Genomic DNA, 26774 nt, shown 5'->3' on the forward strand with positions numbered 1-26774 from the left:
CATTCAATTATAATACAGGATGTAGCTACTCCAAGTGTTAGTTTTCCAATGTTAAGTATGGAAGTATTCTTAATTTAAAAAAAGTCTGTTTTTATGCATGAGGATCATGTGCTCATTACCAATCAGTAAAACAGACAAGATAATATACAGATATAATCGAACAGATGATCTACAACATGAACTTCTCAATGTCACCTGGAAATGATTGGAATCAAAATGTAAAAGAGGAAAATGACAAATCTTTTAATCTTCTATTTTGATTTTACTCGGGAAAAAAAGTTTAAACATAGGAAATAACATGCATTTGTTGGTACTGCATACAGAATGGATTATAAAAAGCGCATGTATAATTTCTGACTTTATATGATTAAAGGCACCTTTTTAATTGAACTCAATCTTTGCAACAGTTTGCTCCACTATGCTGTATTTTACAGAATCTTGGTCTGTGATTTTAATGTAATAAACAAAGTTGGTCCATAAATGGTTATTAATTAGCAGGAATGGACAGCGTAGTCATTATTGTCCCATTAATAAGGTTTCATTCATTTTAACAATTTTTTAACGCACAAAACTATCAAATATTATGTCACTACAATCTAACAATGACCGATTCCTCACTGAAACAAAATAAGAAATTACTATGATAGATTATCTTCATGTAATATCCTTAATGTCTTGAAAAGAAATGTCAAGATTACTTAAAACAAAGTTGAACATTTAAAAACAGAATATTTCATTTTTATAACAGCAGCAATATTTTTTATGCATTCAGGACCATATGATTATAGCATCAAACACACCAAAGCAACAAACAAAATTAACAAAACTTTCAGCTCACAGAGCACAAGGGGAAAATGTTAAGAGTAAACAAAATAAAAAAAAAACTAATTAAATATTACAAAATGACAATTGTGGGCTTTATGGTCCCAAGTGTCTTTCACATTAAAGTAGACAAAACAGCCGAAGCAGTAAACTTATCTTCAATTACATGGCAAAGATGCTTTGCCTTGGTTCTAACACATTTCTGAAACCCGCTGAAGAGAGGAAGCACATTATGCTCAAGTGGTGCCATATTATCATCAGGCAAGCTTCAAAACTGTAAACTTGGAGATCACAATCAAATTCTTAGACAGTGGTCATTTGAGGATAAAGTACTAAAAAGGCTTTATTAAATCTGTAGACCTCCTAACTGCTCTTAAATGAATCTTACTGACTCCCTGAGAATATCCTATCAGCTAAGCAATAACACTTTCAAAACTGCAGTAGCTCTAGTTTTGGTTTAAATTTGTAAACAAAACCCTGAAGCAAATGCTTGTAAATACACCTTAACATACAGTACTATCAAAAACAGGGAAAAACATACCTTGGCTTTACTACACGGTGAGTTCTGCCCTCTACAGAAAACTACTGCTAACTAGATAACTATCTTATGAATATTGTGTTCAGCTAAAAGCTTTATCTACGGCTACATCCGAAGGGGATTCTATAACACACTTATCTTTCTTCATATTATTTCATATACTACATATTATTTTCTCAGCGCTTCTGTAGTAATACAGTGGAAGAGGAATTCATGCGAAGAGTTTGCATTGCTGGGGTTTCATAGGCACTATTAAAAGTACAAAATATTGGCAATAGTTAAGATGGCAGTTAATAGGCAGCACAAGTTTATCTTTGGTGTCGTTCTTGTCTGAAGGCCACAGCAAACTTCCAGGTTTCCACAAATTGGGACAGACAGATTTCCTCGGGAAGGATCTCTTCCATGTCTGGAGGGACATCCAGGTCTTTGCGCTCAATATAAGACACCAGTGTGTGTTTCAGGCTAAGGAAGAAAAAAAGCAATGAACTGGATGCTTCTGGGGACACAAACTGGAAAAGGGGTAATATTTTGAAACATAAAATTAATGGGAACAGTGTCACACATCATATGGGGCGGAGCGGTGGCTCTGTGGCTAAGGATCTGCGCCTGTGACTGGAAGGTTGCCGGTTCAAATCCCATGGCCGGCAGAGGAATCCTACTCCGTAACCCTAACTGCTCCAGGGGCGCCTTACAATGGCAGACCCTGCACTCTGACCCCAAGCTTCTCTCCCTGTCTGTGTGTCTGTGTCACGATGGAGAAAAGCTGGGGTATGCGAAAAGACGAATTCCTAATGCAAGAAATTGTACAGGGCTAACAAAGAAACATTACATTACAAACATTACATTACCTCCAGTCAGGCCTGAATTCTTCAGGTGCATTGACTTTCTTCAGGTTCAGGAGGAGAAATTCATGCATCTCTAGTACAAAGGTGTCTACACATCCCTTGGTTAAAAACCCTGTCAATAGCTTCTTATCACCATCAAGTAAAGGTTTCTTGTAAACCTTTGAGATTTCCAAAAATGGATCCTGAAGAGAGAGAGACACACTAACAGTAAGCTACTGAGCTATCTGATTTTAAAGCAGTGTTTTTTCTAGTACCATAAAGTACTATATTACATGTAATGTATAGACATGTTAAACTCCAAACACAGTACAAGTTTCATACTAAAAATATGCAATCGTAAAAATATGTATTGTCGAATAAATTATTTTAATAATAATTCTGTTAAATACATACAGGTAATAGGGAAACCGACTGACTGAGTTCTCAAACAAGACAATGGTGAATACTCATTATATAATGGTTGACCTATACTGCTCCCCTTGTCCTTTAAGACTAGTATTTCAAAGACACCTTCTTACCCTTTTTAAGCGCAACATACACTCTGACTTCAGTGAGGTCAACAGCTGCCACAGAGCTATGGAGTGCTTCAGGGTGCACCTGCTTAATGCCTGTGCAAATGTAACAAAGAGAAACTTCAGACATAAAGATTTTAAAGCAAAATTCTCTCTTTTAGCTAGTTCTTTAGCTCTAGAAGAGAGACGCTAAAGTAAGATGTTAAATTAAAGTTCCTAACCAAAGTTAGGGAGGGATAACAACAGAGATAAGCCAATCTCACACTGCTGTTTTAATCATTACAATCATTACTGACTTTTGATCTATACCAGAGGTATCCAAACTATGGCCCAACTGCGGCAAGACAATGTTACTGAAACGGCCCGTGAGTTAATTTAGAACTATAATTAGATTTGGTCCAATGTTAAGTAAAAAATATGCAGTTCCTATTTTGAACACTAGGTGCCATCACGTAAAATCACATCTCGAAACTGATTACCCCCTCTCCTTCACTTTACCCTCTTCAAAACTTTAATTCTGTATGTTCAGTGAAAAAAGTCTGGACACCCCTGATCTATAGGACAGAAGGAAAGAAAGTCAGCTGTTTCTTTTTTCAAAATATTTTTCTTTGTGATCAATTTACAGATCTGCTCAAAGAACTTTCGGAATCTCTGCTTCTCATAATCAGCCTGTTGTTTCTACCTCCTCTGCTACCACATTGCTTCCGTTCTGCATTTCCCATTACTGCAATCCCCATATAATCACAGCATTGCCTTCAAAAAGGAATGCACCATTGTGGTGAATAACAAGCACGCACTATCATACACCATACGATTTTCCTCATCCTCACATTCATTAATTTAATCTATTTCTCTCTTCTGCCTCTATCTCCAGCATCCAATGTGGCTCAGTCGCAACCTCTTTGGTGCCTTCAACACCAGGTTCCTCCTCCTCAACTCTTGCTGCCATCTCCTCAGCCCCAGGTCTGTCTGGCATCCTACCTCTGGCCCAGTCAGCAGGCGTCCTACAGTTTTTCACGTCTCTTTATCTTGTAAGTTGCAAGACAGGATTTTGTTCTTTGTTATTTGCAGTGAAATTATTACCGTTAAAATCAGGGAAATCGCAATACAACCTTAGATAAGTGGTTTCTAAATTTAGCATGCACCTTGTATAACAATAACAACGAAGATGGAACTAACCTTCAGGATGTGTGGGGCTGTCTGGTCTCCCATCTGCAGGATATCCTGGACATATTTTACTAGCTGCATCTCAGCTTCTCCCCCTGTCATGGCTAAGAACCCCAGCGTCACCTCCACGACAGAGAGAGCTTCGCAAACATCAGTATATGACTGCAGCTCACCACTCAAGGCATTCAGCATCAGCGCAGGCAGGGAATCCTAAGTAAAAAAGGTTCATACTCAACTGAATAAGTATTATATCCTTTTTGATTAAAAATGTATAATAACCAGATGTGACAAATTTTTAATTATCAGAATTCATCTTAACTGCATCAAAAAAAGAATCTTAAAGGTCATAAACTGTGACCTTGAGGGAGTTAATCAATACTATTCTGTGTGAGAAAAGAGAAAAAAGCAGTAGTCACGGATCTGTTCAGATCTCAAATGGAGGAAGTGTTGATGAAGACCAACCTGCATGAGTTTCCCTTTCACGTCCTTGAAGATATTTTCATAATTTCGATCTTGTCTGTTTACCAGAGTTGGGATCCCCTGAAATTAATTTAATAGGTCAGTTAAACTAATCTATCACTGAGGTACTGTTTAAAGTGGTTTGAGAAGTTTATGATGTGGTATGGATTTGGGATGAGGTGTAGAGGCAGGTCCGCTCTTCAGCTTTCAGCAACAAGCTCATATTTTATACCATCTAATATCTTTAAATGGTATTCATGCCTGCATATACTCTTCCACTTAAACCAGTGAACCAAGATTACATTATTAACTATGTTAAATCCTTTCAATAAAATCTCCAAATAAAATCAAATGTCTCCAGAAAGAAGGCACATCTCACGATTTCATTATTATTTAAGCTAAAACACAACAATTTCATTCTATATTAAATCTTTATATTCTTCTATTTTTCTTACTGTTGCAAAAATCCTTATAGCATGCAGACATTCTCAGGAATAAGGAAAAAACAACTTAATTCCAGAAGTTTCACAGACACTGTTACTAATCTTTTAATAATATAATTTAGATAGATAGATAATTTAGATATTTTGATACAATAAAATTTTAGATAATTCTAAGAAAATTCGGGTTTGCGAAGCTTCTGCGCTGGCTTCAGTATCTGATTCCACTTCTGGGACGGACCTAAGGCTGGGCAGCAGACTCACAGTTAAAGTAATGAGAGGCTTCCCCTGCAGGAAGTGGTTGAGGATCTGCTGCTGTGTTTTGTGCAGGTCGTACTCCAGTACAGTCTCCTGTCCTTGCTCCATGCTGTACTGGCAGTTGGACAGGATGAGGGGAATCAGGTCCTTCTCCACTTCATACTTGATCACATGCAAGTCTGTGAGGTCTGCCGGACTCACCGAGTAGCTATACAAACAAATGCTTTAGTGAGTTCACCCAGTTTGTTTCCTGCTCATCAGCTTAGGAAGGTGGAAGACGACTTGAAAGCTCTCGTTCATAGATTCAAAATAATCCACAAACCACCTATGTTGCCGACTGTTGGTGTATTTAAAAATTATGTTAGAGTGAGGAAATGTGACATCAAGTTCATCAATGACGCAAGTGTGAAACAATGTACTGTATAGTAGGGTAACCTTCAAAGGGGACTACCTGTACCGCTCTAAACTTTTATATGGGTAACCCAAAAGACTAAATAGTTTTAATGGAAAAATGGCTCTTCTTGCCAGCCTTTAAAAAGACGTGACAAACCTGTTCTCCTCGCCTGTGTGTTTTTCCACAGTGTAGACCAGCTCATTGTGGAGGGCGATCAGGTAGCTAACTAAAGCAGTGGAGCAGAGTCCCAGACCATGGCGCTGAGGCAGAAGCACTTGGAATTCACTGTCAAGGTTTAGATCCTCTTTGCAGTAATCTTCAGATATCTTAATTTCACCTGTGGAATTATTTTTTAAAAAATAAATGAAGCAGCGGAAAAAAAGGTTTCACCACAATTTACAAATGCTTTAAGCATCTAGCACAAACAAGATACAGTAAAAGTTGTGTTCTATCTTTAATAGAGCTACTTTAAATCAGTATTTGTTCTCATAACTGAGGGAATAAACATGAGGAAGATGCTGCACATTTTGCAACTCTATAGGATACATCTCTAGTTACCATTAGTGACCAGTGACGCTCTGAGTTGGTTCCATACAGTCAAAAAGGTGCAGATTCGTGTCTCATACCAGGCTTTTAGTGATTCTGTTGAATAAAAGCAGGGAAAAGACCGGTGATAAAGAATTCATTTATATTTTTTGTAACATGATTTTATGAACAGGAAGTCACAATCCTGTCACCACACGTACCTGCTTTCTGACTTTGAATAAAGTCGCCAATTGTTTTGTGCATGTGTTCGGTCACATTCTGGAACTTCCTCACCAGATTTCTCTGCAGGGCTAGAATATCGGGTAGGAACTTCACCAGTTTCAGTTCAGCCTCCTAAATAACCAAATTAAAATAACAGCTCATGTCATTAAAAAAGACAAAGTCTTCAAAGTCCAGAGCTTGTCCAGGTCCACTCTTGGCTAGTCCAGCCAGGACTGAAGGAAAACACTTTTAGGAAAAGGCAGAGTAAAAATCAAATAACATCAGAGACCTAGAAAACACAAATATGTAATATATTTTTGAGGTGTGGAGACTATGGTACATTCTCAATTTTTGGAAAAACAAATTATTACAGGTGGTGTTCCTATCAGGGAAAGGTAACCTCTCTTATTCCAAGCTCCACAGAACTATTCCTCCACTTTAACCTGGTACTTACAATTGTATTATATCTCTGAAGCATTAAACCAGGCTTGAGTTGTAGTGCTTCAAGATTTTTCCTTGGCATTGAAACAACAGCTTATGAGCCCTGTACCTACCTTCTGCAGGAACTTCCACAGCACTGGCAAGGTGTCTTTGCCATCGTGCTGCTCGACAATGTGAGCCAGGTTCTGCACAGATACTCTCTCCCTGCAGCTCCAAATGGCTGAACAGTGGAAAATCTTATCCAGAGGCAGAGCCTTCAGAAATATGTGGGGGTCTCCATAAATAACCTTCATGATCGGGCTTGAGGAGACACGAGAGTCTTTCCGGATCAGGTCGTTGACTTCTTTCAGCCTGCGTTCCAAAGACTGTTTAAAAATGTTAAAAAAAGATGGGAAGATTTAACACCGACAAACCTGCAGAACATGGGAAATTACGAATGCTCAATGCAAGGCAAAACTAATCGAAAAAACGTGTACTTCTATTTAAATTGGAAAAAAAAACTCAGTTAGGTACTCGTTTTGATAAATTTTTAAAACAACTTTTCTTAAATTGATAGTTGGAGAAGTTTGAAAGTTTAGAAAGTTACCTTGAGTTGAGGTGTGATGATTTCTGTAGCAATGACGGTTTCCCAACCATTACGTGCTTCTTTTGTTGAAAGTATATTATCATAAGGAACAGGCCCTGAAACATCAAGTGTTATAAAATCAAAAGAAGCACAATTAAAAAGAAAGTGCTGTTCACTATCCAGCCGTCTTCTTACTGTTTATCCAATTCAGAGTCCGGCAGAGCCAGAGTCTCTTCCGAAAAGCAACAGGCACAAGGAAGGATTCACCCTGGATGGGACACCAGTCCATTGCAGGGCACACTCACACCAGTGCTAATCTTCCTAGAAGCTAATTAACCTACCAGCATGTCTATGGACTGTAGGACTGCGGGGGGAAACCCGTTTGAGCACAAGGAGATCATACAAGAACCCCAGGAACTGAACCCAGCTCTGTGGAGCACAATGCTAACCACTGTAGCACTCTGTCGCCCCACCAAGAACTATAACTTGCAAAGTATGACTGTAATTTTTACTGTTCTAAAAAGTACAGTTCTGTTCCTAACTAAGACAGAATTGTGGATTCAGGGAGTGTAGGGGAGGTTGAAAACACCTAGCGCACTACGTCAGGTGCTACTTACACTGCTGGGCCTGGTGTGGCTCCAGAAGACGGCTGAGCAGCAGGTGGACGATGTTCACTGAGTCGTCAGTGCCCTTCCCCAGAGTCCTGGACAGCTGCTCCATGTCTTTGACAAGGTGGTTCACCAGAAAGACATGTGGGTTTTGCACAGCAGGTTTAATCATTTGTGATATGGACTACAAAAAATGAAAGGAAAAAAAACAATGAAGGAAACACACAAGTGTAAATAAATTTATCTGAGCAGACTCCGTGACTGATCCGTGTAATGATTAACTGCTGGTTATTTGTCTTAATCATTTTTACTTTTTCTACACATGACCCTAAATATTTTTGCTTTTGCTTACCTAAGTGACATCAGTTACTTAGGCCCCTGGGACAGAGCTGTGATAAAGTAGTTACCCGAGGGTCACGTGAAGCTCCCAGCAGCATCGCCAAGTGGGTGAGGAGTCGGATCAGTATGAAAGGGGCAGGGGACATGCTCTTAGTGTCCAGCATGTCAGGATTGTCTCTCCTCCTTGCGTCTCCCAGGACATGGCCAGTCTGGGTGCGATCCCCACTGTTTGAACATACCACTTCAATAGTTCTTATTCATGCCAACTGCAGGACAAGCTGCAGTTCAGGAATAGCTGAATAACATATCTTTCATATTTGCATTTGATTGTTACTGCTATTGCTTTTTTGTTGCATAATAAAAAAAAGCATTTTGAGACTATATACTCTTAAAGCATCCTGGATTATGAGTAAAATTAAAAAACGTTGCTTAACACAAAAGGTTATGGAGGTCTGCAAAAAGCTCAGTATGTAATTGAAGTTGATTTCCTATGATGCTTCAGGAAACAGTTGGATGAGATGCTTGTATCAATAAACTACTGTATAAGCACAAAATGCTGAATTATCATCCCACAGACTTACGTGAAGTTAGTTTGTTGAAATCCTTGAACAGCTCTGTGGTTGTCCCCTCCAATAACAGCACCACAGTCCACACAATGGCTTCTCTCCATTGGCTGTCCACACTAAAAACCAAACCGTAAGAGCCGAATGATTGTTAAATAAAGCATTTGTAAATAAAGTAAATACACACTATGGTACGTAAAAACACAAATGCATTTGTACATACCTCCCCAATAGTGCATGGGTGGCCATTTGGACAAGCTGTGAAGAAGAAAGCAATTGTGTGAAATCATTGCACTATCTCAGGCTGCTCTTCCCTCTAACGAAATATATGACTTGGAATCTTCTTAATTTTATTTATGATTACATGCATTTATAAAGGGAGGAATGCAGAGGAATATATTAAGTTATTTCATCACATAACTTGCATGTTTGACCTTATCCAGACATGGCTTATATTTATTATATCAGTTGCAGAAGCCTAATTAACCAAGCAATTCTGATATTTGAAAGAGCTTGGAGTCAGTTATGTAAATAAGAGGATAGGTAAATAAATTTGTACTTACAATACCACTGCAAGTTCCCTAAGACTTGAACAGCTACTACCAACATGTCCTCAGGCATTGTTGGTAAGAAGGCATTCTGCAGACAAACACAGATTCTCTCAGCTTACCAAGTGAAAAGCTTTATACATAATTAAATTATATATAACAAAAACCTAGAGCTTCTACCTGCATGTTCACAGGTGCCAAAGCTAGCTGTTTCAAGGGTGTCAGGATTCCATCTTGTCCACATAACAGAACTGTCGTCAAGTGAATGGCGAGTTCAGTGATGGTGTGCTCTGAACTGGTACAATCAGGACGTACAGATAGGTCTCCAAGCCTGTTATATACCAAGGATGTGGCAAGGTTCTTCAGTTCAGGGCTACCAAAGATCTGTGACCCCTTGATGAAGTCCTCAATTGCTTGACATTGCTGAATAGGATGATAAAAGTGGTTAAGCGTTTACTATAGGATACCAGTAACTATAACTACTACTCAACAAGCCGACAATGATACTCATCACTCATTATGAGGCAGCTACAATCTAAAAAAAAAGAAGAATGAACAACCCAGGCATCTATAAAAAACATATCCTTATACAATGAATTATTTCACATTGCCTTTTCATACAAAGGTCCATTTGCAATTGATCAGGCTGTTCCTGCAATATTTTCACCATTCTAAATCACACTTACTTCAGGTTTGGGATGGACGTTTTGGTTTGCGGCTCTGTACAGTGTGGTAACTTCTCTGAAGATGGCCAGGAGCAGACGTGCTGTTTTCTTCTGCAAGGGACTTCTGCAATTCTAGGTTAACAGCAGAAGCACAGCTAAGAACACTGATACCACTATAAACACTATTGTCAGGAGTATGTACAGGCCTAACTACCAGAAGATCCCAATCTCACAAGCCAGGAGAATGCACCTCTTCACTTATGCAATTTGTGACCATCATAAAGCCGTGACATAAGTCTGGCATCATGAATTCTACAGTATTATTTCTGAATGAAGGCTCTGAAAGATAGTATAAAAAATAAAAACTTGTATACCTTGTTTGCCTCCTCTATTCCCTCAGTTTTGCACTCGATCATTGCCCTACCAACTGCATCTCGGAAAGCCTGGTAATTGATTCCGCAGACAAGATACTGGTCAATCTGGCCAGTATGTTCATTCTAAAAACCAGAAAAAATGTACAGTAGATTGGTTAAAGTATTTAATAACTTGGAAATACATATATAAATTCTGCTTTGTTACTTGTTCATCAACTCATTGACTCTTCTTCAACTGCAAGATTTTTGTACTTTTGAGAGATGAAATCACAGATGATGAAATTGATAATGCCACATCCATTACACCACATCTTCTTGACTACTCCATTACACCAGGTTTGACTACTCTTATTTTCTCACCCAAAAATACTGTAAGTGTGAAGTAAAAAGACCATCCATATTCATCTAATCTATTATATTCCAATTCATTAGCAGATTCTACCCATCTTATTTAATTTATATCCTTGACTTAATGAAAAATATAAAGAATAGAGGTCAGAATGAAGAGGCAACCAAAAATGTAGAATTTGTATTTGTTGCAAAACATGAATTATGACTACTGTACATTTAAAAAAACTGAGCCTGTTCTCAGCTTTAAAAGACTTAGTATTTCATATATATTTTTGGTATTGGAAGAAAATCATGCTACCTGTTGAACAATTTCCTCAGGGAACAACCAGTGAAACTCTGGTTTCGTTAGGAGTGTCTGCACAAACTCCATGCCTTTTTGATTGCAGATTTTCCGTATCATGTAAATGCGATACCAGTCATTCTTGCTCCTTCTGCAGAACTCCATCACATGATTCAGGAATGCTGAAATCCTCCTGTACACCTCAGGGTCTTGTTGTGTTCCTGTGGCTTCACCAACAGAAAATGACAAACAGTGCATAAATATCTCTGATAAATAAAACTTTAGTTTCCTTAACTGAAAACAGCAAGAGTCTGAGAAGTCAGAGATGACCAAATTGATACATTTTCAATCTGTATTGTGTAATCAAATTGTTTTCAATTTGAATCTGTTCACTACAAATACATATACTATAGATAACATCTAGGTGACAACCTTTCACTAAATGAGCATGCCTCCAGTCTGCACTATGGTCAGTGTATTTAGATCAATGAAGACAATAATAAGTCATGCTTATTTAACAATCACCAGCAAAATACTACAGTAGTTTATACTTGTTTACTGGATCAACAGATTCCTGTTCTCTACATATGGTTGTGTGCTAATGCCTTCATTCTACAAAGAGCATCCACTGAATCCAGTAATACTTTGAGTTTACACAGCAGAATTACATGTGTTCCAAGTAAGGTGGAGTGAAAAATATTCCCAGGTACAGTAAGCATGGCTAAAAAAAGCATAACCTCCCTGCACAGCATCCAAATCTGAAGTGTGTGTAGAACAATAGGTCAGACTGTGTGTGCACATGCTCTACAGTAAGCTTAATGGGAGTGAAGGTGATCACATTCAGATAAGATCGGCCCTAGTCTACATTGCGAAACATGAGACATCTGATATGTGTGTGCATCATTAAGTTTAAGGTGTTCAAGGCTGATTGGCACAGATCAATATTAGGTATTGTCTAGTTAAAGGTAAGTTGAGCTACCTAAACCAGACAGGTCTTTAACCAGCAAGCATGCAGCAGTGTCCAGACAGAGGCGGATTCTGGCAATACTCTGCAGGTATTCTATTGAAATCTTCTCGGGACCAGCCTCAGTATTTTGAACACAGCATTGCAGGAACCGAGTCTCTTGCTCCAGAGATGCCACCGTTTCTAATTCTGTTTGACTCTGTGTCTTCTCATACATGGAGTCCTGTGTACAAGAAAAGTATGCATTTTCACTTTGGAATATAAGAGGGTAACACTTTTATTATAAGCAGGAATAATAGTGGCAATTATAAATGCTGATTTACTGTTTATATGCAGATATTATTCACAACCTCAAGAGCAAACTACTTTCAGAAAAGAATCGTACACATGCTCGATTTGTTCCGGTATTTTCATTAGTAAAGAGTATACAAGTTAACACTTTAGAGAAGGCTGGGTAAAATGTCATCTTAATAATAATTTATGTGTACATGAATCTAAAGTATCCTATCCTACCTCAAGACAGTTTATGTACAGAGCACAGAGCTTTGTTTTATCCGTTTTCTCCAGAATATTGCTTTGTTCAACCGATGACAAGTGTTCTTGCAGATAACGTTTAACATCATCAAAGCTGAAAGAAGTGAAATAAAAAACATTTAAAAGTCAATTTTTAAAGAAACAAAAAATTACAGTACCCACAGCCATAACGGGTTCATAAACTGTAACATCAGAAGTGAGCAGAACAAAACCATATGCTAATAGGTTACAACAACAAAGACCGATCTTTTCTTTTAGACTGGCTATGTCTCTAAAAGACAGAATTAAGGGCTCAATATTTTTAAAAAGGTGCTGAATTTCTCTAATGAAATGTTTTTTTAATGAGTAAAACTGGACTTGCGAGTAATGGTGTAAGAAATACTTAAAAATGCATATCATCCTCTCACCTGTACTTCAGCAGAAATTTGAGCACCACTGATCGGACTACAGGATTTTTGTCCACAGAGTCATTGAAAGGTGAGAGAGCTTTGGTATACACCCTGCGGCCTATTTAAAAGGTAGAGAAAAATAACTGTAATCAGAAGCATTTGGTGTAAAATCCTTTCACAATATGTTTGTAAAGTATATTCAAAATATATTTTGTGACTTCCAGAAAAGCAAAGTGTGTAGAAAAGCAGCTTACCTTTCTTAATGTTTGGAACTGCATTAGTATCGACCATCAAGAAAGACAAAAGATGCAAAATAATACTGTCTGAAGGAGGAGAGTTGTCTTTGAAACATAAAGTGGACACCATGTCGATGAAAAAAGCATTGCATCTTTTCCTGAACTGGGCATACAACTGGACAAGATGTCTGCAAACAAGACAAAATACAATACACATGATTTGTCTCAGTCACATCTTCAATTTTTTACAGATGCAGACTGAATAATTTTTAACATTCTGTTAAGAAAGGATAGAAGAATTGAAATCTATTCAGTGCGAAACAGATGAAATTGAAAGGGAGCTTCAGAGAAGATTTAAGAAAAGGAGTTAAAGCAAGGACTATGTCAAGATAAAGAATGAAACATGGAGGTAGAACACAATGAGAAATGAATAGGTGGTGCATTTTGGACCGAGAATATAAAGCCTGTTTTTACATCAATTGTGGTTAGTCACTTCAAGCTGCATAGACATGTAGTCAAAGCTTATTAAATCAGATTTTTCAAGAAAGCGCTGGGTGCTAGCAGTGTTCAAACATGCAAGTTTGAATGGCTTCTTCTCATTTGCATTATTTCCTATGTTTTTACCTTCTAATGCGTTTTATGGTTTAATCTAAACTTACCTTATATCTTCGGACACCTTCAGTTCAAAGTTCTGTGGCACTTCTACCATGCACAAAGGACAGTACATCTGCCCAGGTAGGAGCCACTGTTTTATACAAACCAGGCAGTAAATATGTTCACATGGTAGGCACAGAGGGTCCGTGGGCTCCCCCAGACACACAGCACACAGCTGTCTTCCAAACCTAGGACACATTACAAACAAACAGCTGTGGAAACATGTCCAAGGGCAGATACTTTAGTAAAAATACCAGTCATGCTGAGATCAAACCCATTACCTGAAAAGACGTTCACTGGCTTCATCTTTGCAGGACTTCAGAACTTCAATCACAGCTAAGAAGGGCTGCTCCATTTTGAAGTCAGAGTTTTGCTCCAGAGACTGAAGAAAAAAAAAATAAATAAATAAATAAATAAATAAATGCCATAGAATTACCAACAAACTCTTAAGGTTGAAAGGGACTTACAGTAGCTGCTGTACAGTATGTACAGGATACTAGTTTTTGTCACTTAAAGATTAGCAAATGACAATGGAAGAAATTATAACCATCATTTTATCAGTTTTAACCATTCAAAAGCTTATTAAACTGCATTTTTATTTCTTGGTATCAACTGAATAATTCAGATCACTTATATTGTCACTTATGATCACTTATATAATGTTATATTTTTGTAATACCACCCTCGTGCCAAAGGTCCGTGTCATTTCTAATAATATGAAGAACAAGCACTCTACAATCAATGATAACTTCCACCTCAATTACTCACTTTCCACAACTTGCGAGCATGTGCCACAACCAGGACCTTTAGATCTTTTTGTACGGATTCAATTCCCAGCAGCACATGTTCCACAAACAGAGATGATGAAAAGATGCGATTCCAGCCACTCCTTTAAGAAATAATACAGAAGAGAAGTTTCAAAATCTATTATGTAAAGTGAAGTGTGCAGTATTGCTTTTCTTTCCCCAGTTCCTTCTGAAACTATGACTACAGTAAAAAGTATTTCATTCTGGAACAGGTATTTAAGCAGAAAGAACAGAGAATCCCTCACAAGAGACATTCATATTCTGTAAAGTTTAATTCCACACTGAAAAAATAGGAAGCAGAAATGCAATGTTTGGGCTGTTGAGCCTTCTTTAGGTGCATGAGAGAGAGGAGAGCTGAGAATAAAAAGCCCAGGGGATCAGAGCATGTGAGAAAGAGCACACGCAGGAAGAGAGATATGGGGGATGGGTGTGAAAGAGCTATAAATGAACAGAGAGAATTTAAAAAGAAATGAGTCTTTTTAAAATTAAAATGGAATTATTAACATTCAGAAAGTATATTCCGAATTTATACAATAGAATACAAAATACTGAATACATGTAATATACAGCGTGAATATTCTGTTGAGCTGCGGAGATAAACTCACCGGACAAACTTGACCAGCTCCTGGCTTCTCGAGCCGTAGTTCTGCACGCACTCCTCAGCACAGACGAGCTCGATGGGCACCTGCAGTCTCTTCACTCTCCTCAGCCACTCCAGGCACAGCCCATCCGTGTCCAGGTTGTGTGGCTCCAAGAGCTCAACACAGGCCACAGCCGCGTACACATCAAGAACCTGGACAGCAGTGTCAGAAGGTTGCAACTGGCAATGAATTGGGCATTCATGGACTCTGCTGAGAATGGTTTATCTTCATTTGCAGCAGTGGTACAGAGGGTTTGCCTTGGAATAGTACAGTGCAGAATACATTTAAGGGTGCTTTTAAAACAGCCACTCAATAATGACAGATTCAAATTGGTAAGAAAGTAGCAAAAAATCTATATCAGAAAGTGTTCAAATTTCAAATTCTTATATATTATATACTGTATTAATGTTGTTTTACTTTTTAATGTTTTTCTTTTAAAAATTGGAATACTGAAAATTACTTGTGAGCCATATACCACAAGAGCAATTCATAAGTCCTACTGAAAATACTGTATACATGCACAGTGCACTATGGTATTCCAGGGATCTGTAATCTTTTATACCTGAAAAAGGAGCTCAAACCACTAAAACAACAGTTTGAGGATTACATTAGTCTTACCATTTCTGCACCTTCCCTAGGCAGAAATTGGGCCACCTGAGGCTCAATGGTGATCATTCTTGAGAGGTTCTGCAGACGGGTTTTGAATTCATGATAAGCAGTATGAACCCAGGGTAGTGACGTTACTTTTTCCTTGTTGGCATTGCTGCGAATCTTAAGCTCGTTGACGCAGGATAGCAGAGCACTGCGGAGAAGCTAGAAGACAAGGACCAAAGGCTTATTGAGAAACGGTCTTACAGAGAACGTCCCTGTGCTCCAAGCCTGTGATCTGTCGGCTTACATGCATCAACTCAAAACAGAAGCCAGTACTGTTTAAAGAGGTAGAAGAAGAAGACACCTCTATGATAGTATGATACATGTCACCTGAAGACTCCTTAAGAGTGGATTTACCTTTTCGCTGCCAGGATGAATTATTGTACATCGCAAAGTTTGAATTCAAATAGACACCTCTGACAATACATAATGAGACTATGGTCCTCATATTGTACCGTGAACATAGTAAATGAAATAGGTGAGTGTACTTCCCCACCTCTCCTAATGTGTCCATTTCTATATTCACAAAGCAAGTTCTCTCACTGATCCCTGAATGAATGCCACAATGAAAACTCACCATTAGTTCATCTGGAGAAGTAACTTTCATTGTCATGGAGATGAAATCCTGAAGATACCTGTGGAAAAACTCTTTCTGCATTTCCTCATCAGCATCTGCAATGTACCTTCCCAGAGGTGTTTTCTTGAAGAACTCCTCAAGCTGATTGTGTGTGTGCCCTTGAGAAACAACAAAAAAGAATGTGTGTCATTTGCTTCACTTCTTCACACCTTAACATAATGTAAAAATGTAGTAGTTCAGGTGGGTAGCTGCGTCAGCATGCGTAGGCTGCAAAGGAACAAGTAATAGGTTTATTCCATGCTGAAAAAAAGAAGAAAGAGAACGGCCGAAACGTTGTGTTCTCTTTCTTCTTTTTTTCAGCATGGAATAAACCTATAATGTTAAAATGTCTGGCTTTGATAAACTCGGGGATTCATTAGCTTCAACTCGCATGACTGAGGATCACAAGGGCATGGTAGCAAGGAATATGCCTTGGTACCACATGAATGTGCAGTGTCATGACAAAAATGTTTTAATATTGTTGCAGCTGTAATTAAAATTAAACAACATGAACAGGTACAACAAAGCAGCATCAACTTATTTTATAAAGCAAGTTGATTATAGCATATATGTTATAAATAAGGTCATACATCATACTGCCCATCATGTTGTCCTGATCTTGATTTCACCTGCATACGAATTCCTTAGAATCTAAATATGGGATTTATTTTTAAAACATACTTGAGTGTAAATCACTAAAAGAAAATTAAATATCTTTAAATCTCCTTATGCACTTCATCTCTACCTTCCCGTTGCAGAACGTGAACCCAGAGCTCATCGAGATGATCCTTGATCCTCCAGCTGAAAGGCATTGTGCTGCAAAGGTTGTGATCCAGCTTCATGTAGTTCTGGACAAGGATCGTCTTGGACTCGGAACTAAAAATCACAGGACACAATGGATTTAGATCTAAATCCTGTAGAAATCCTGACTCATTACCACACTGCATAATAAAGATATATTCCAGAAAATACTTAAAGCCAGCTACAGTACAGTATATTATAATGTTCCCCCAAATATATGAATATTACTAACAATCTGAAAGAACATTCTTTCACCATGTATCATTGATCATTTAAGTCACCTTAATTAGCTTCCTATCAAATGGCTGAAATGTCATTTTTAATATTAAAATTGAGTAGAGAGATACTTGCATTCTGTTCAGTTTCTTATTGGCAGATGTCGTCTAGTCTAGACTACCCAGTACTAAATTTATCTACTACTAGCTTACTTATCAAACTAAAACATTTTATCTAATACAAAGAACACAAGTTTGATGACAAATCACATTTGAAACACAGAATACATACTTGCGGTCCACTTTTGTGTAAGGTATGTACAGCAACTTCAAATTCCCAAAAATTTCCAACCAAAGCTTCTTCACAGACTCCACAGAGTTGCTATCAACCAGGAGGTCAAGGTTACAATCGCGGTCAATCATGGAGATGACTTGGGCCAGGAATGGAATGACCACAGCCTGGACTCGCTTCCACAGAGTGTGTCTGTAAAGACAGAAATCCGATCATCAATTAAAAATTTCTCAATACACATACAGACTCCAGAAAGCTGAAAAACCTCCATTTCTAATTGTGTCTGTGGATTGACCCATTGAACAACAAGTCTCTAACAACTGACAGTCGTCAATACTAGTCTTCAGTATTTGCTCAGCCTACAGATAAATATACTATTCATAAACAAACACCAGGTTACATGTTCAGTTTTTACTTATTTGAAGTAGGAAAAACGATTCACCCTTCCTTTAATTTAGTGTGTCAGTAATGTTGAAGATCCTATTTGTACATTTTAATACCTGTTCCTGTTCAGGAGTACTTTTTACTATAAGCCTACATTACTGTTGAAAAGTCTTCTATATAGTTTTTATAGGTTTGCTTTTCTAAGGTTTGATTTTTTACAACATTAGAAGTTAGATGCAGTCAAAGTGTTTTTACTGTACATTCACTTGCATACCCTTATTAAACATAAGTGAATATACAGTGTATATATTTCCATACTTTTGAGTGTAAAGCTGCATATAAAAACTGCCTTAATAAAATCAGTTCAATCTGTCACCATAAGCCCACAGTACTCTGTCTGAAAATTAAACAGTTTTCAGATATATGGCAGTACAGCAATTTTGTACATTTTGTTGAACTGAAAACATATGAATCATGCTAGAAAAGCCTGAACCTGGGTCAGATGTAATTAGTGGACTGTGGCAATATCTTAATCCTTTCTGCACTAAAAGAACCAGTGATCCTTCTGACTCACCTGAAGGTTCCACCTTCCTGCAGGGCGTCGATGTTCGACGCCTCCTTGAACACCCAGTTCTTGGGCGATGGAGTGTTTTCATCATGCGTCACCAGCAGAGCGTGAAGCCGTCTCTTCATGGTTTTCAAAAAGGAGGCTAGAAGGACAGAAACCAAGTAAGGTTTAAAATCCATCACCGTCACTTATACAACAAGGAAATAGTTTATGCTCCTCGTTTCAACCAAGTGTGTTTTTTTTCTAGCTAAGAATCATGGTTGAGTTGGTCTATATCCAATACCAAACAAATGCAGAGGTAGTAATCATTCACTAAAATTCCCAGATGTCCGGTCTGCAGTCAGGAAAGCTATGACAAACTTAAATCTCCCGTCGTTTGGCACCTTTCGTTTCCTCATTTTCTGCGAGAAGCGTCAGCAGTATCTCCAGTCTCCTGGTGCTGCGACTGCCCCCCTCGTGCTGGTCGCGCAGCATGCCCACCGCACTCTGCACACAGCTCCGCACCAGCGCCGTGGTGTCCAGGATGTCCTCCAAGTCCTGAAACAAGCCAGCAGAGGAACACAGTGACATCATCTCTTGGCCTCCTCTTGAGCACGGGCTGGCAGCGGTAGAGCATGGGTGTCCAGTCCTGGTCCTGGAAGGCTGGTGTGTTTGCAGGTTTTCTAGCTCCCTTCAAAGTACCTGCACTTGGAAAACTATAAGTTCCATTTAGGCAATAATGAGCTAAATGAGCTTGTCAACAGCTGGGTTGGAAGGAAAACACGCAGACACACTGGCCCACCAGGACAAGGGTTGTCCACCCCTGATGTAAAATATTTAAAATGCAAATAAAAATAGTCTTAAAGTTATATAAAGGAATATATGACATGTAACCACTAGTGTCATACTAAATACAGAAGTAAACGTGCTTGTTAACACTGAAGAAACAAAGAAATTTGACAATATTGTACTCACTGCATGGTACATAATATTGGATACATAGTAATCACCGCCTTCAGAGTGCAAGATACTTACGGCATTCTCTTCCGGCGTAGGGCTTTCCATCTTAGTGTCATCTGTTTCCATTGCTAGAAAAGTGTTAATAAAATTCCAATTAAGATACACTACCAGCAAAGTTGTTAATAACATAGAGATAAAGAAAGATACCGACTCTGCTAAGTAGGCAATGCCCATCACAAGTAATACTAATACTTTCTTAAACATATAGTACTGTATAGCTGTCTCTCATCATCCGTCCATGAACTCCATACAGCAATACATGGGCCTATATACACAGATCTTGTAATCTCTCTTTCTTCTTCTAAAACCTCACATTGGCTCAACACCATTAGTCACCCTAAATGTTGACAATTTTCTAAATTCCAGTTTTAGACAGTCTCATCCTAATTCCTATTTCAATACTTCACATAGTGAATGGAAACTCAGTGACCATTAAGATTTCACCATATTCATCAAGAAATCGACATAAAAATATTTTAAGACCTTCTGGTTTGTTGGGTTTTTCACGTTCTTCAAAGAGCTGACTGATAGTGAGACTCTTCAAGGTAGTAATGTCAGAGACAATGTCCTTTGACTTCCTGAGATCGTCAATGTGGACTGACCTCCAGGGTCCTATTCTCGCAAGGACAAAAGAAAAAAAATGTTAAATGCACACTTTCCAAGTCCATCATTATAAAGAATATGCAGAGTATTCATACAGTATGTACTGTATTATGAATGTATATTGGTTTATTATAAATGATCTCAAATGGACACAAATAATATTTTTATGATAAATTAAGTCTTTTCATTACATTGGTTTTGACTTCATCTAGTAGAGTAAATTTACAATTTTACCTCCATGGAATCCAACATAAGATGTTCCACCTTCCATTCGTGGCAGTTTAGTAATGAAGTACACTAAAATCTCTGTCATTTCATCTCTAGATTTATTGATCTCATTTATTGCAGAATACCTAAAAGAGAAATTGAAATGTAAACGTATGATGTCCACTGCCAGGTCTGTAGTCATTTCGGTAATGAGGAATGTACAATTCATTTCAAAACTCTGCTTACTTTGCAGACGCAATCAGGTTACTACTTTGCGAATCTTCAACAAAGTCCGTCTGAATAATAAGGATTTTGTTTCCAAATCTTGTATCCAGAAAACTCCTGAAAATATCAAAGTGACACTATTATGGCAATGCCTGTTTTACAAAGATTTTGAAGAGAAGTACACGTTTGTTTTTCTTTCTCGGCAACTATAATAAGGTATTCCTGGAAGACAGGAAATGAGGAACACACCTGATCTTTTTGAGGAAGGAGTGCTCAGTGTCAAACTGCTGCAGGGAAAGGAGTTCAACATTCTGAAAAGATATGACATCCTGGAGGAGTCTGTCAACATCAGATGCGGTGAGGAGTCTGGAGAAAGTTGTAACCTTCACAAAAATACGTTAGAAAAACTAAATCAATCGTTTCATCTTGACATCTTGTCAGACATTTTCCATTTTAAAAAAGGAAACAATTTACAAACTAAATGTGTGGGGCAGAAAACGCTGCAGATAAGTATGTTTACAACGACTATAATCCTACAGACTGAAGTGGTATTCTCATACGAAAAGGGTCAAGAGTTTTTTACTTTTACTTTAAAAGCAGGTGATAAATGAGGGTTACCTCCGTGAAAGATGTCTGACTCCTTTCCTCCTGCAGCACATGTGAAAGAATAAAGCTAGCAAGCGAATCGTGCTTCTGGGTCTCGAAGTATGCATTTGCCAGTTCTTCAGTCTCCACGTTGGACAAGCAGGTGCTACTTAGCCGAACCACAGAGTCTGGAGTGGCACAGTTCAGGAGGACGAGTTTGGTTTCCTGTAGGACTTTTCTTTGTTCTTCCGAGGCTCCCAAGTTCCCCTTTAGTTTTTCTGTCACTTGCAGGACCACAGAAGCGCAGGTGTCAGAATGGTAGCCAATAAAGACATCAGATGGAACGTAATTATGTGCCTGGGGATTGAGTGAGTGCTGCAAATTCAGTGCAGTAAAATCTTTAACCCATTTCTCCAGCTCTTTCACAATTTGCTTCTGGTCACTTTTGAGGACAGTGTTGATGTCAAGGTAATGTTTTTCCAGCCTGTTAATGAGGGGGATAGGGAACTGCTTGTAGACCACTTCCTTCTCCTCAATGACTATGAGCCTGAAATCTCTGTGCACCCTGCACTTCACACGATGAGTCCCCAGCCCCAAATCCACATACTTCTGCCCACCAAGACAGACATAGTATTGGTTTAGTGCATCATACAGGCTCTCGTAGAGGTTTTGCAAGTTTAGAAGGACAATTGTCTGACCAGTTTCCATGCAGATCTTGACACGGTTGATATTGCGACAAATCTGGGTATATTCCTGATCTTTTGGGAAGCTGGAACCAAAGATTATTTCTGGTTGGTGCTGGTCTGAGAAAAATGTTTGCTGAAGTATCTGAAGAGCAGCGTAGTTTTTTGTGAGGACAAGCAGGTATCGGCACTCGTCATCCTGACCAACGGCCTCAATGTTCTGCCTCACCAGCTCCATGGTACTGATCTCTGGATTCTCCTTCAGCTTAGAAGTGAAAGCAGCCACAGTGTCCACATCATCTCTGCCACTGAAGTTTCTCAGCACCGCCTCCACAATCTGCTTGGCACTGGGTTCTTGATCAGAGGCCTTGGTCATCGCAAACACCATCTTTATTAAACTGTAATAATCCCGCAGGCCAAAGAACTCTTTGCCCTGTTCTTTGCAAATGTTCAGATAAGCCCTGGCAAAAACTTGAAAGAAGCCCTGAACCTTCTTCAGAATCATCGGCTCCGAAGAACAGATACCCTTTGCACTTTCAATCAACTCTTTTTCATCTGGATCTCCACGGGACACAAAAATACCTCGGTTCATCTTGGCAGGGTCCAAGGCCCAGTTGGAGATGCCAATGAAGCCAACCTTTTTGTGTGGCAGAGGCTCATCATCTATGCACCCTTCTTCCAGGAGAGGATGAAGGGTTTTCAGGGGCATTTTTGGTGAATCTTCTGCCAAGCCGATCTCATCCAGAACTACCACTGATATATACTCTGTTAGGTTCTTCCCCTCTTGGAAGCGTGCGCACTGCTTGAATGTATTAATGATGCCTTCTGGGGTTGAGTGAGGGCTGCACTGGAAGGAAACTAAGTGAATTTGCTTCAGCTTTTTGTACAGCTCTGAGTGTGCTGCATGGCCCTGCATTGCATCTGCAACTAAGGTCTTTGCCAATGACTTGGAGCTTCCTGGTTTCCCAACCAAGAATAGGGGGATCCGTAGTTCAATGCAGATTACCATCATGAAGACATTTTCTTTTAAAGCATTGTTTTTTGCTATTGTTTTACCCAAAGGTACACCACTCAACAGCAGGTCCTGCATGAGAGAGATTTCTTGCATTACTTTTACATGGGTGTTTGTTTCAGGAAGGTGCTTGCAGATTTTTTTCCTGTATTTCTCCTTCTTTTCCAAGCACGCATGATAGCATACTCCCACTGCCATAATCAGGGACCAGACAACTGGATCTCTTGTATTGTGATCATTGTGCTGATTGTGATCTTTGGTTTCAAATGCATGCAGCTCTTCCAGCAACATTGTATGGTTTCTGTAAAACCACACAAAGACTTGCATGCAGCGTTCCACATCCCTCAAGCTAACAAAGCTGCATTCATCCTTCATCTGCCTCATGTAAATCTGTGAGCAAGACAACACCTCTGTAATCATTTTGATGTAATTGGCATGAATTGAAATGGTCTGAATGACTCTCTGAACAATTTGCTGAATGTACATTCTTTCAGTTTGGTCATTTAACTGCCCAAAGTCCCACACCAAAGGGATCATGCTTGGAGGTAGTGCCTGCACTCTGTAGACAAGCTGTCGAAGTGGGATGGAACCCAATTTATCCTCAGTCTCCTCAGCTCTCACTCTGTATCCCAGACCAGCCGACTCTAAGCGCTGAATCATCAAATCTGTATGTTTCCTGTAAGGATTGCATGCCGCAATAATCTGAAGGCCTGTGTTTTGACAGAGCGGTTCTCCTTCAACTGTATTGTCACAAAGGATCTCTTTGATACTACTCACAGCTTCTGTTGTGTTGGCTTCATCAAAGAAGAGGACTGAATCAAAAAGGAATTCTTCCTTATTGATTAAAGCCAAGGACATTGCTTCTCTAACTTTGGTGTAAATCATCTCTGCACTTGTCCCACCATGAACCTTGACAAGTTTCATGTTTTGTGAGGGAGCTCCACTCCTCCTCAGTTCACACAAGAATTTGATAAGCCTGGTCTTTCCACAGCCTGTTTCCCCCATGATTATGACAGGAATGCCACACCTGAACCGCATGTGGATTGCAAGCATTTTTAAGATGTTATCGGTGGTGAGTTCATAGGTTTCATCAGGGTCCAGAGGCCACTGAATGCCAAGCACATTGCAAAGACGTTCGATCTTTTCACCTCGGGGGAGCTTATCAAAGTCAATATTGAAAGGGACTCTCTGAAGCCTAAGGCCATCATATAGTTGCTTAGTCATGATGTTTTTCTTAATAATTTTCTGTGTTGATGGATCAATGGCATCGACCATATTTTGATCATTTAACCGAAGGTGAAAACCAATGAACGTCATGGAAATGTGGTCATCATTGAAAAAAATATAGGGGTGGGGCTCCGACTCCCACTTCTTCCTGATGCGGAAAGGAGCTAGGTCTTCCTCGTTGACCCCAGCTAGATCAACTTGCTGCCTCCCAGGGCTCTGATCAGAGATGCTGAGTGATGGGGTAGCGAAATCCTTGGCCATCATAATCATGAAGTCGACCACAAAGTTCTTAAAACCTTGCAAAGTGTCGCCAGTGAAGTTGACATCACAAAACACAGATGTCTCACTGTCTTTCAGCTGAAGATTAAGAAACCAAGCAAAATTCCTCAGCTCTGCCCATGAAGGATCCACTATGCCACAATAGACAAAAAACATCTGCAGACATTCTACATGTGTTCCCTCAACACCCCTGTAGGTGAAGCTGTCAAGGTTCATCTTATTATGGAACCGTGTCAGATATTGATAGGGTCTTTGATAGGCTTCACTTCTGAATTCTTGGTCATCCATGAGTGGGTCACTGACATCTGTCATCCTGTCATCTTGAATCCTCATCTCCAACTCAAGTACCTCTTTAGGGGGTCGGCAAAATATTTTAGGGAAGATGTCCAGAAAGACATACTGAGCTTTAGAAACCTAAAAAATAAAATTAGTGTTCATTAAAATGCAAACTAAAATTAGGTTTGTATTCATTTTTGGCAAATTTGGGCATTTTTGGCCTTTGTATTCATTTTAAAATTATGACAGCTGCACTTGCAAAAATAAAGCATTGTGCACACAACCAAATTTTTCAGAGAATTCATTGTTATTATCGGACAGTGGCTTACTATACAACATAACAAAAAAAGCACTTGCATTTCTTGAAGATTTTCTGGGCAGTCCTCCTGAAGTCTCCAGGATTTCAATGACATACAAGTGCTTATTGCTGCATTTCCACATGTGCCCTTCCGTGTCCATTAAATAGTGCAAGACTAACAGTGTGAAGAGAAATTCATACAGGCCCTTCTGAACCTAATTAAATAAAAAAAAGAAACATACTTAAGATTAAAGACCAAGGGAAACTGAACCCCAACTGAGAGACAGACAAAAATGAGGATAAACAAACTATCCACTAGTTGTTATACTTATTCAGAACATGTCTCACAGCTGCAAATCACAATGTTTTAATACAATCCCTATTTCACTGTGTATTTATCATCTGTAATAAATTATATTTATCAATAAGCATAAAACTATACAATAATCCCTATTGAAGAGCGCCCAGCTGGGATACGCGGCGAGGGGCAGGAGGGGAGTAGTAGTGGTCAGGGCGGGGACGAGGAAAGCCGCTGACCAGTGCAGCTGACCCACTGCAAAACGGGCGTACAGTCTAGTGAGATCGCCCAGATTCTTGTAAATAGTTCCCTGGATTCGCACCCCTGTTCTACTCGTATTCAATTGCCACCCTATCTCTGTGTGACTACACGAATAGACCCCTGTGTGTCTCTCTCTCTCTCTCTCTCTCTCTCTCTCTCTCTCTCTCTCTCTCTCTCTCTCTGGCTGTGTCCATCCTTGCCAAACCCCAATATGCTACATTGGTGTTAAAAGTGGGATTGGATAGCCCTTCGCCAGGGACGCCAAATTAAGCGGGGGACAGTGTAACACATACGGCCGACATTACTGCTTGTACGAGCCGGCTTGCCAGCGCGGTGATGTCACCGGCCTTCCCTGTGAATAGCAGGGTCCTCAGCCGCTGGGCTGATGGGAGATCTCCCTTTAGCTCAGCTGGCTGGTTCCCTGTTGAGTGACGCCGTAGTCCCGGGTTCCAGACCCCAGCGGTGGGCGGCCGACCTGAGGCGGCAGTGGCGAGGGCGCAAACCCACTTGAACCCAAAAGCACTACACTATCATATTTGGATAATTAAACATTTCTACAATTTTAAGACAGTTGAGAACATACAGTACTTACTGAAGATGTGATATCAAAATGAAAGATTGTTAGCTGATTCTTCTTCTTGGGTGTGTTCAACAAGGACTGAAGGATGGCATTTTCATTGACTCTTGGCTCAATTAGGCGAATACACTTCAGCAATGCACTCTTATCTCTTGTGCTTTGTTTCAGTTTTTCTTGCAACCTCCGGATATACAGGGATTTGCCTAAAAACAGGTAGCATTGAAATAGTTGCATTGTTGATAGTAATAATATACAAGATAGCAGATATATGAAGATATTACTATTACTAAAACAAACATACTGTATTTTCGAAATATGACATGTAATACATTACAGTTTTCATGTTCCAACATTGAAACATGAACCTGAAGACATAATTGGAAAATATAGGGACCCATACTATATAAAACTTAGAACAGGATGAACTCTTTCATGACAAATGGATGTGGGAGTACACGATAAACAACCTGGCTACTGAAAAGCTAAACGACCTGGATGGGACGAATCTGCTCCCCTTCTCATTCTGTTCCCTCTGCTTATGTTCTTAAAATGTTACAGAATGGTGGTAAAGCATTCT

General features: G+C 39.2%; 1 protein-coding gene across 3 annotated transcripts in view; it reads right to left on the reverse strand.

The window, feature by feature from the left end:
* Positions 1 to 219: 219 nt before the first annotated feature.
* Positions 220 to 26774, reverse strand: part of rnf213a (ring finger protein 213a) — a 47613-nt gene continuing 21058 nt past the window's right edge. For 2 of the 3 annotated variants that reach the window (XM_069194525.1, XM_069194526.1), the window contains 42 exons: positions 26213 to 26400; positions 25121 to 25276; positions 21320 to 24901; positions 20951 to 21084; positions 20723 to 20818; positions 20504 to 20622; positions 20150 to 20278; positions 19682 to 19734; positions 19051 to 19204; positions 18674 to 18809; positions 17716 to 17907; positions 17153 to 17283; positions 16369 to 16526; positions 15759 to 15953; positions 15105 to 15292; positions 14462 to 14582; positions 13975 to 14075; positions 13699 to 13881; positions 13058 to 13227; positions 12822 to 12921; positions 12394 to 12508; positions 11896 to 12103; positions 10935 to 11143; positions 10286 to 10408; positions 9933 to 10043; positions 9427 to 9669; positions 9262 to 9337; positions 8922 to 8956; positions 8717 to 8817; positions 8204 to 8360; positions 7806 to 7980; positions 7210 to 7304; positions 6737 to 6988; positions 6182 to 6314; positions 5994 to 6077; positions 5592 to 5772; positions 5048 to 5249; positions 4347 to 4424; positions 3897 to 4094; positions 2724 to 2813; positions 2209 to 2387; positions 220 to 1822 (listed from right to left, as the gene is read on the reverse strand). In XM_069194525.1, the coding sequence (XP_069050626.1) occupies positions 1669 to 1822; positions 2209 to 2387; positions 2724 to 2813; positions 3897 to 4094; positions 4347 to 4424; positions 5048 to 5249; positions 5592 to 5772; positions 5994 to 6077; positions 6182 to 6314; positions 6737 to 6988; positions 7210 to 7304; positions 7806 to 7980; positions 8204 to 8360; positions 8717 to 8817; positions 8922 to 8956; positions 9262 to 9337; positions 9427 to 9669; positions 9933 to 10043; positions 10286 to 10408; positions 10935 to 11143; positions 11896 to 12103; positions 12394 to 12508; positions 12822 to 12921; positions 13058 to 13227; positions 13699 to 13881; positions 13975 to 14075; positions 14462 to 14582; positions 15105 to 15292; positions 15759 to 15953; positions 16369 to 16526; positions 17153 to 17283; positions 17716 to 17907; positions 18674 to 18809; positions 19051 to 19204; positions 19682 to 19734; positions 20150 to 20278; positions 20504 to 20622; positions 20723 to 20818; positions 20951 to 21084; positions 21320 to 24901; positions 25121 to 25276; positions 26213 to 26400 (9485 nt within the window). In that variant the 3' untranslated portion in view covers positions 220 to 1668. Of the gene's footprint in view, positions 1823 to 2208; positions 2388 to 2723; positions 2814 to 3548; positions 3746 to 3896; positions 4095 to 4346; positions 4425 to 5047; positions 5250 to 5591; positions 5773 to 5993; positions 6078 to 6181; positions 6315 to 6736; positions 6989 to 7209; positions 7305 to 7805; positions 7981 to 8203; positions 8361 to 8716; positions 8818 to 8921; positions 8957 to 9261; positions 9338 to 9426; positions 9670 to 9932; positions 10044 to 10285; positions 10409 to 10934; positions 11144 to 11895; positions 12104 to 12393; positions 12509 to 12821; positions 12922 to 13057; positions 13228 to 13698; positions 13882 to 13974; positions 14076 to 14461; positions 14583 to 15104; positions 15293 to 15758; positions 15954 to 16368; positions 16527 to 17152; positions 17284 to 17715; positions 17908 to 18673; positions 18810 to 19050; positions 19205 to 19681; positions 19735 to 20149; positions 20279 to 20503; positions 20623 to 20722; positions 20819 to 20950; positions 21085 to 21319; positions 24902 to 25120; positions 25277 to 26212; positions 26401 to 26774 lie in introns of those variants that run through there. The other variant, XM_069194527.1, reaches the window with a different exon arrangement.

This window comes from Lepisosteus oculatus, chromosome 9 (genome assembly GCF_040954835.1).
Source record: "Lepisosteus oculatus isolate fLepOcu1 chromosome 9, fLepOcu1.hap2, whole genome shotgun sequence".
Lineage (NCBI taxonomy): Eukaryota > Metazoa > Chordata > Actinopteri > Semionotiformes > Lepisosteidae > Lepisosteus > Lepisosteus oculatus.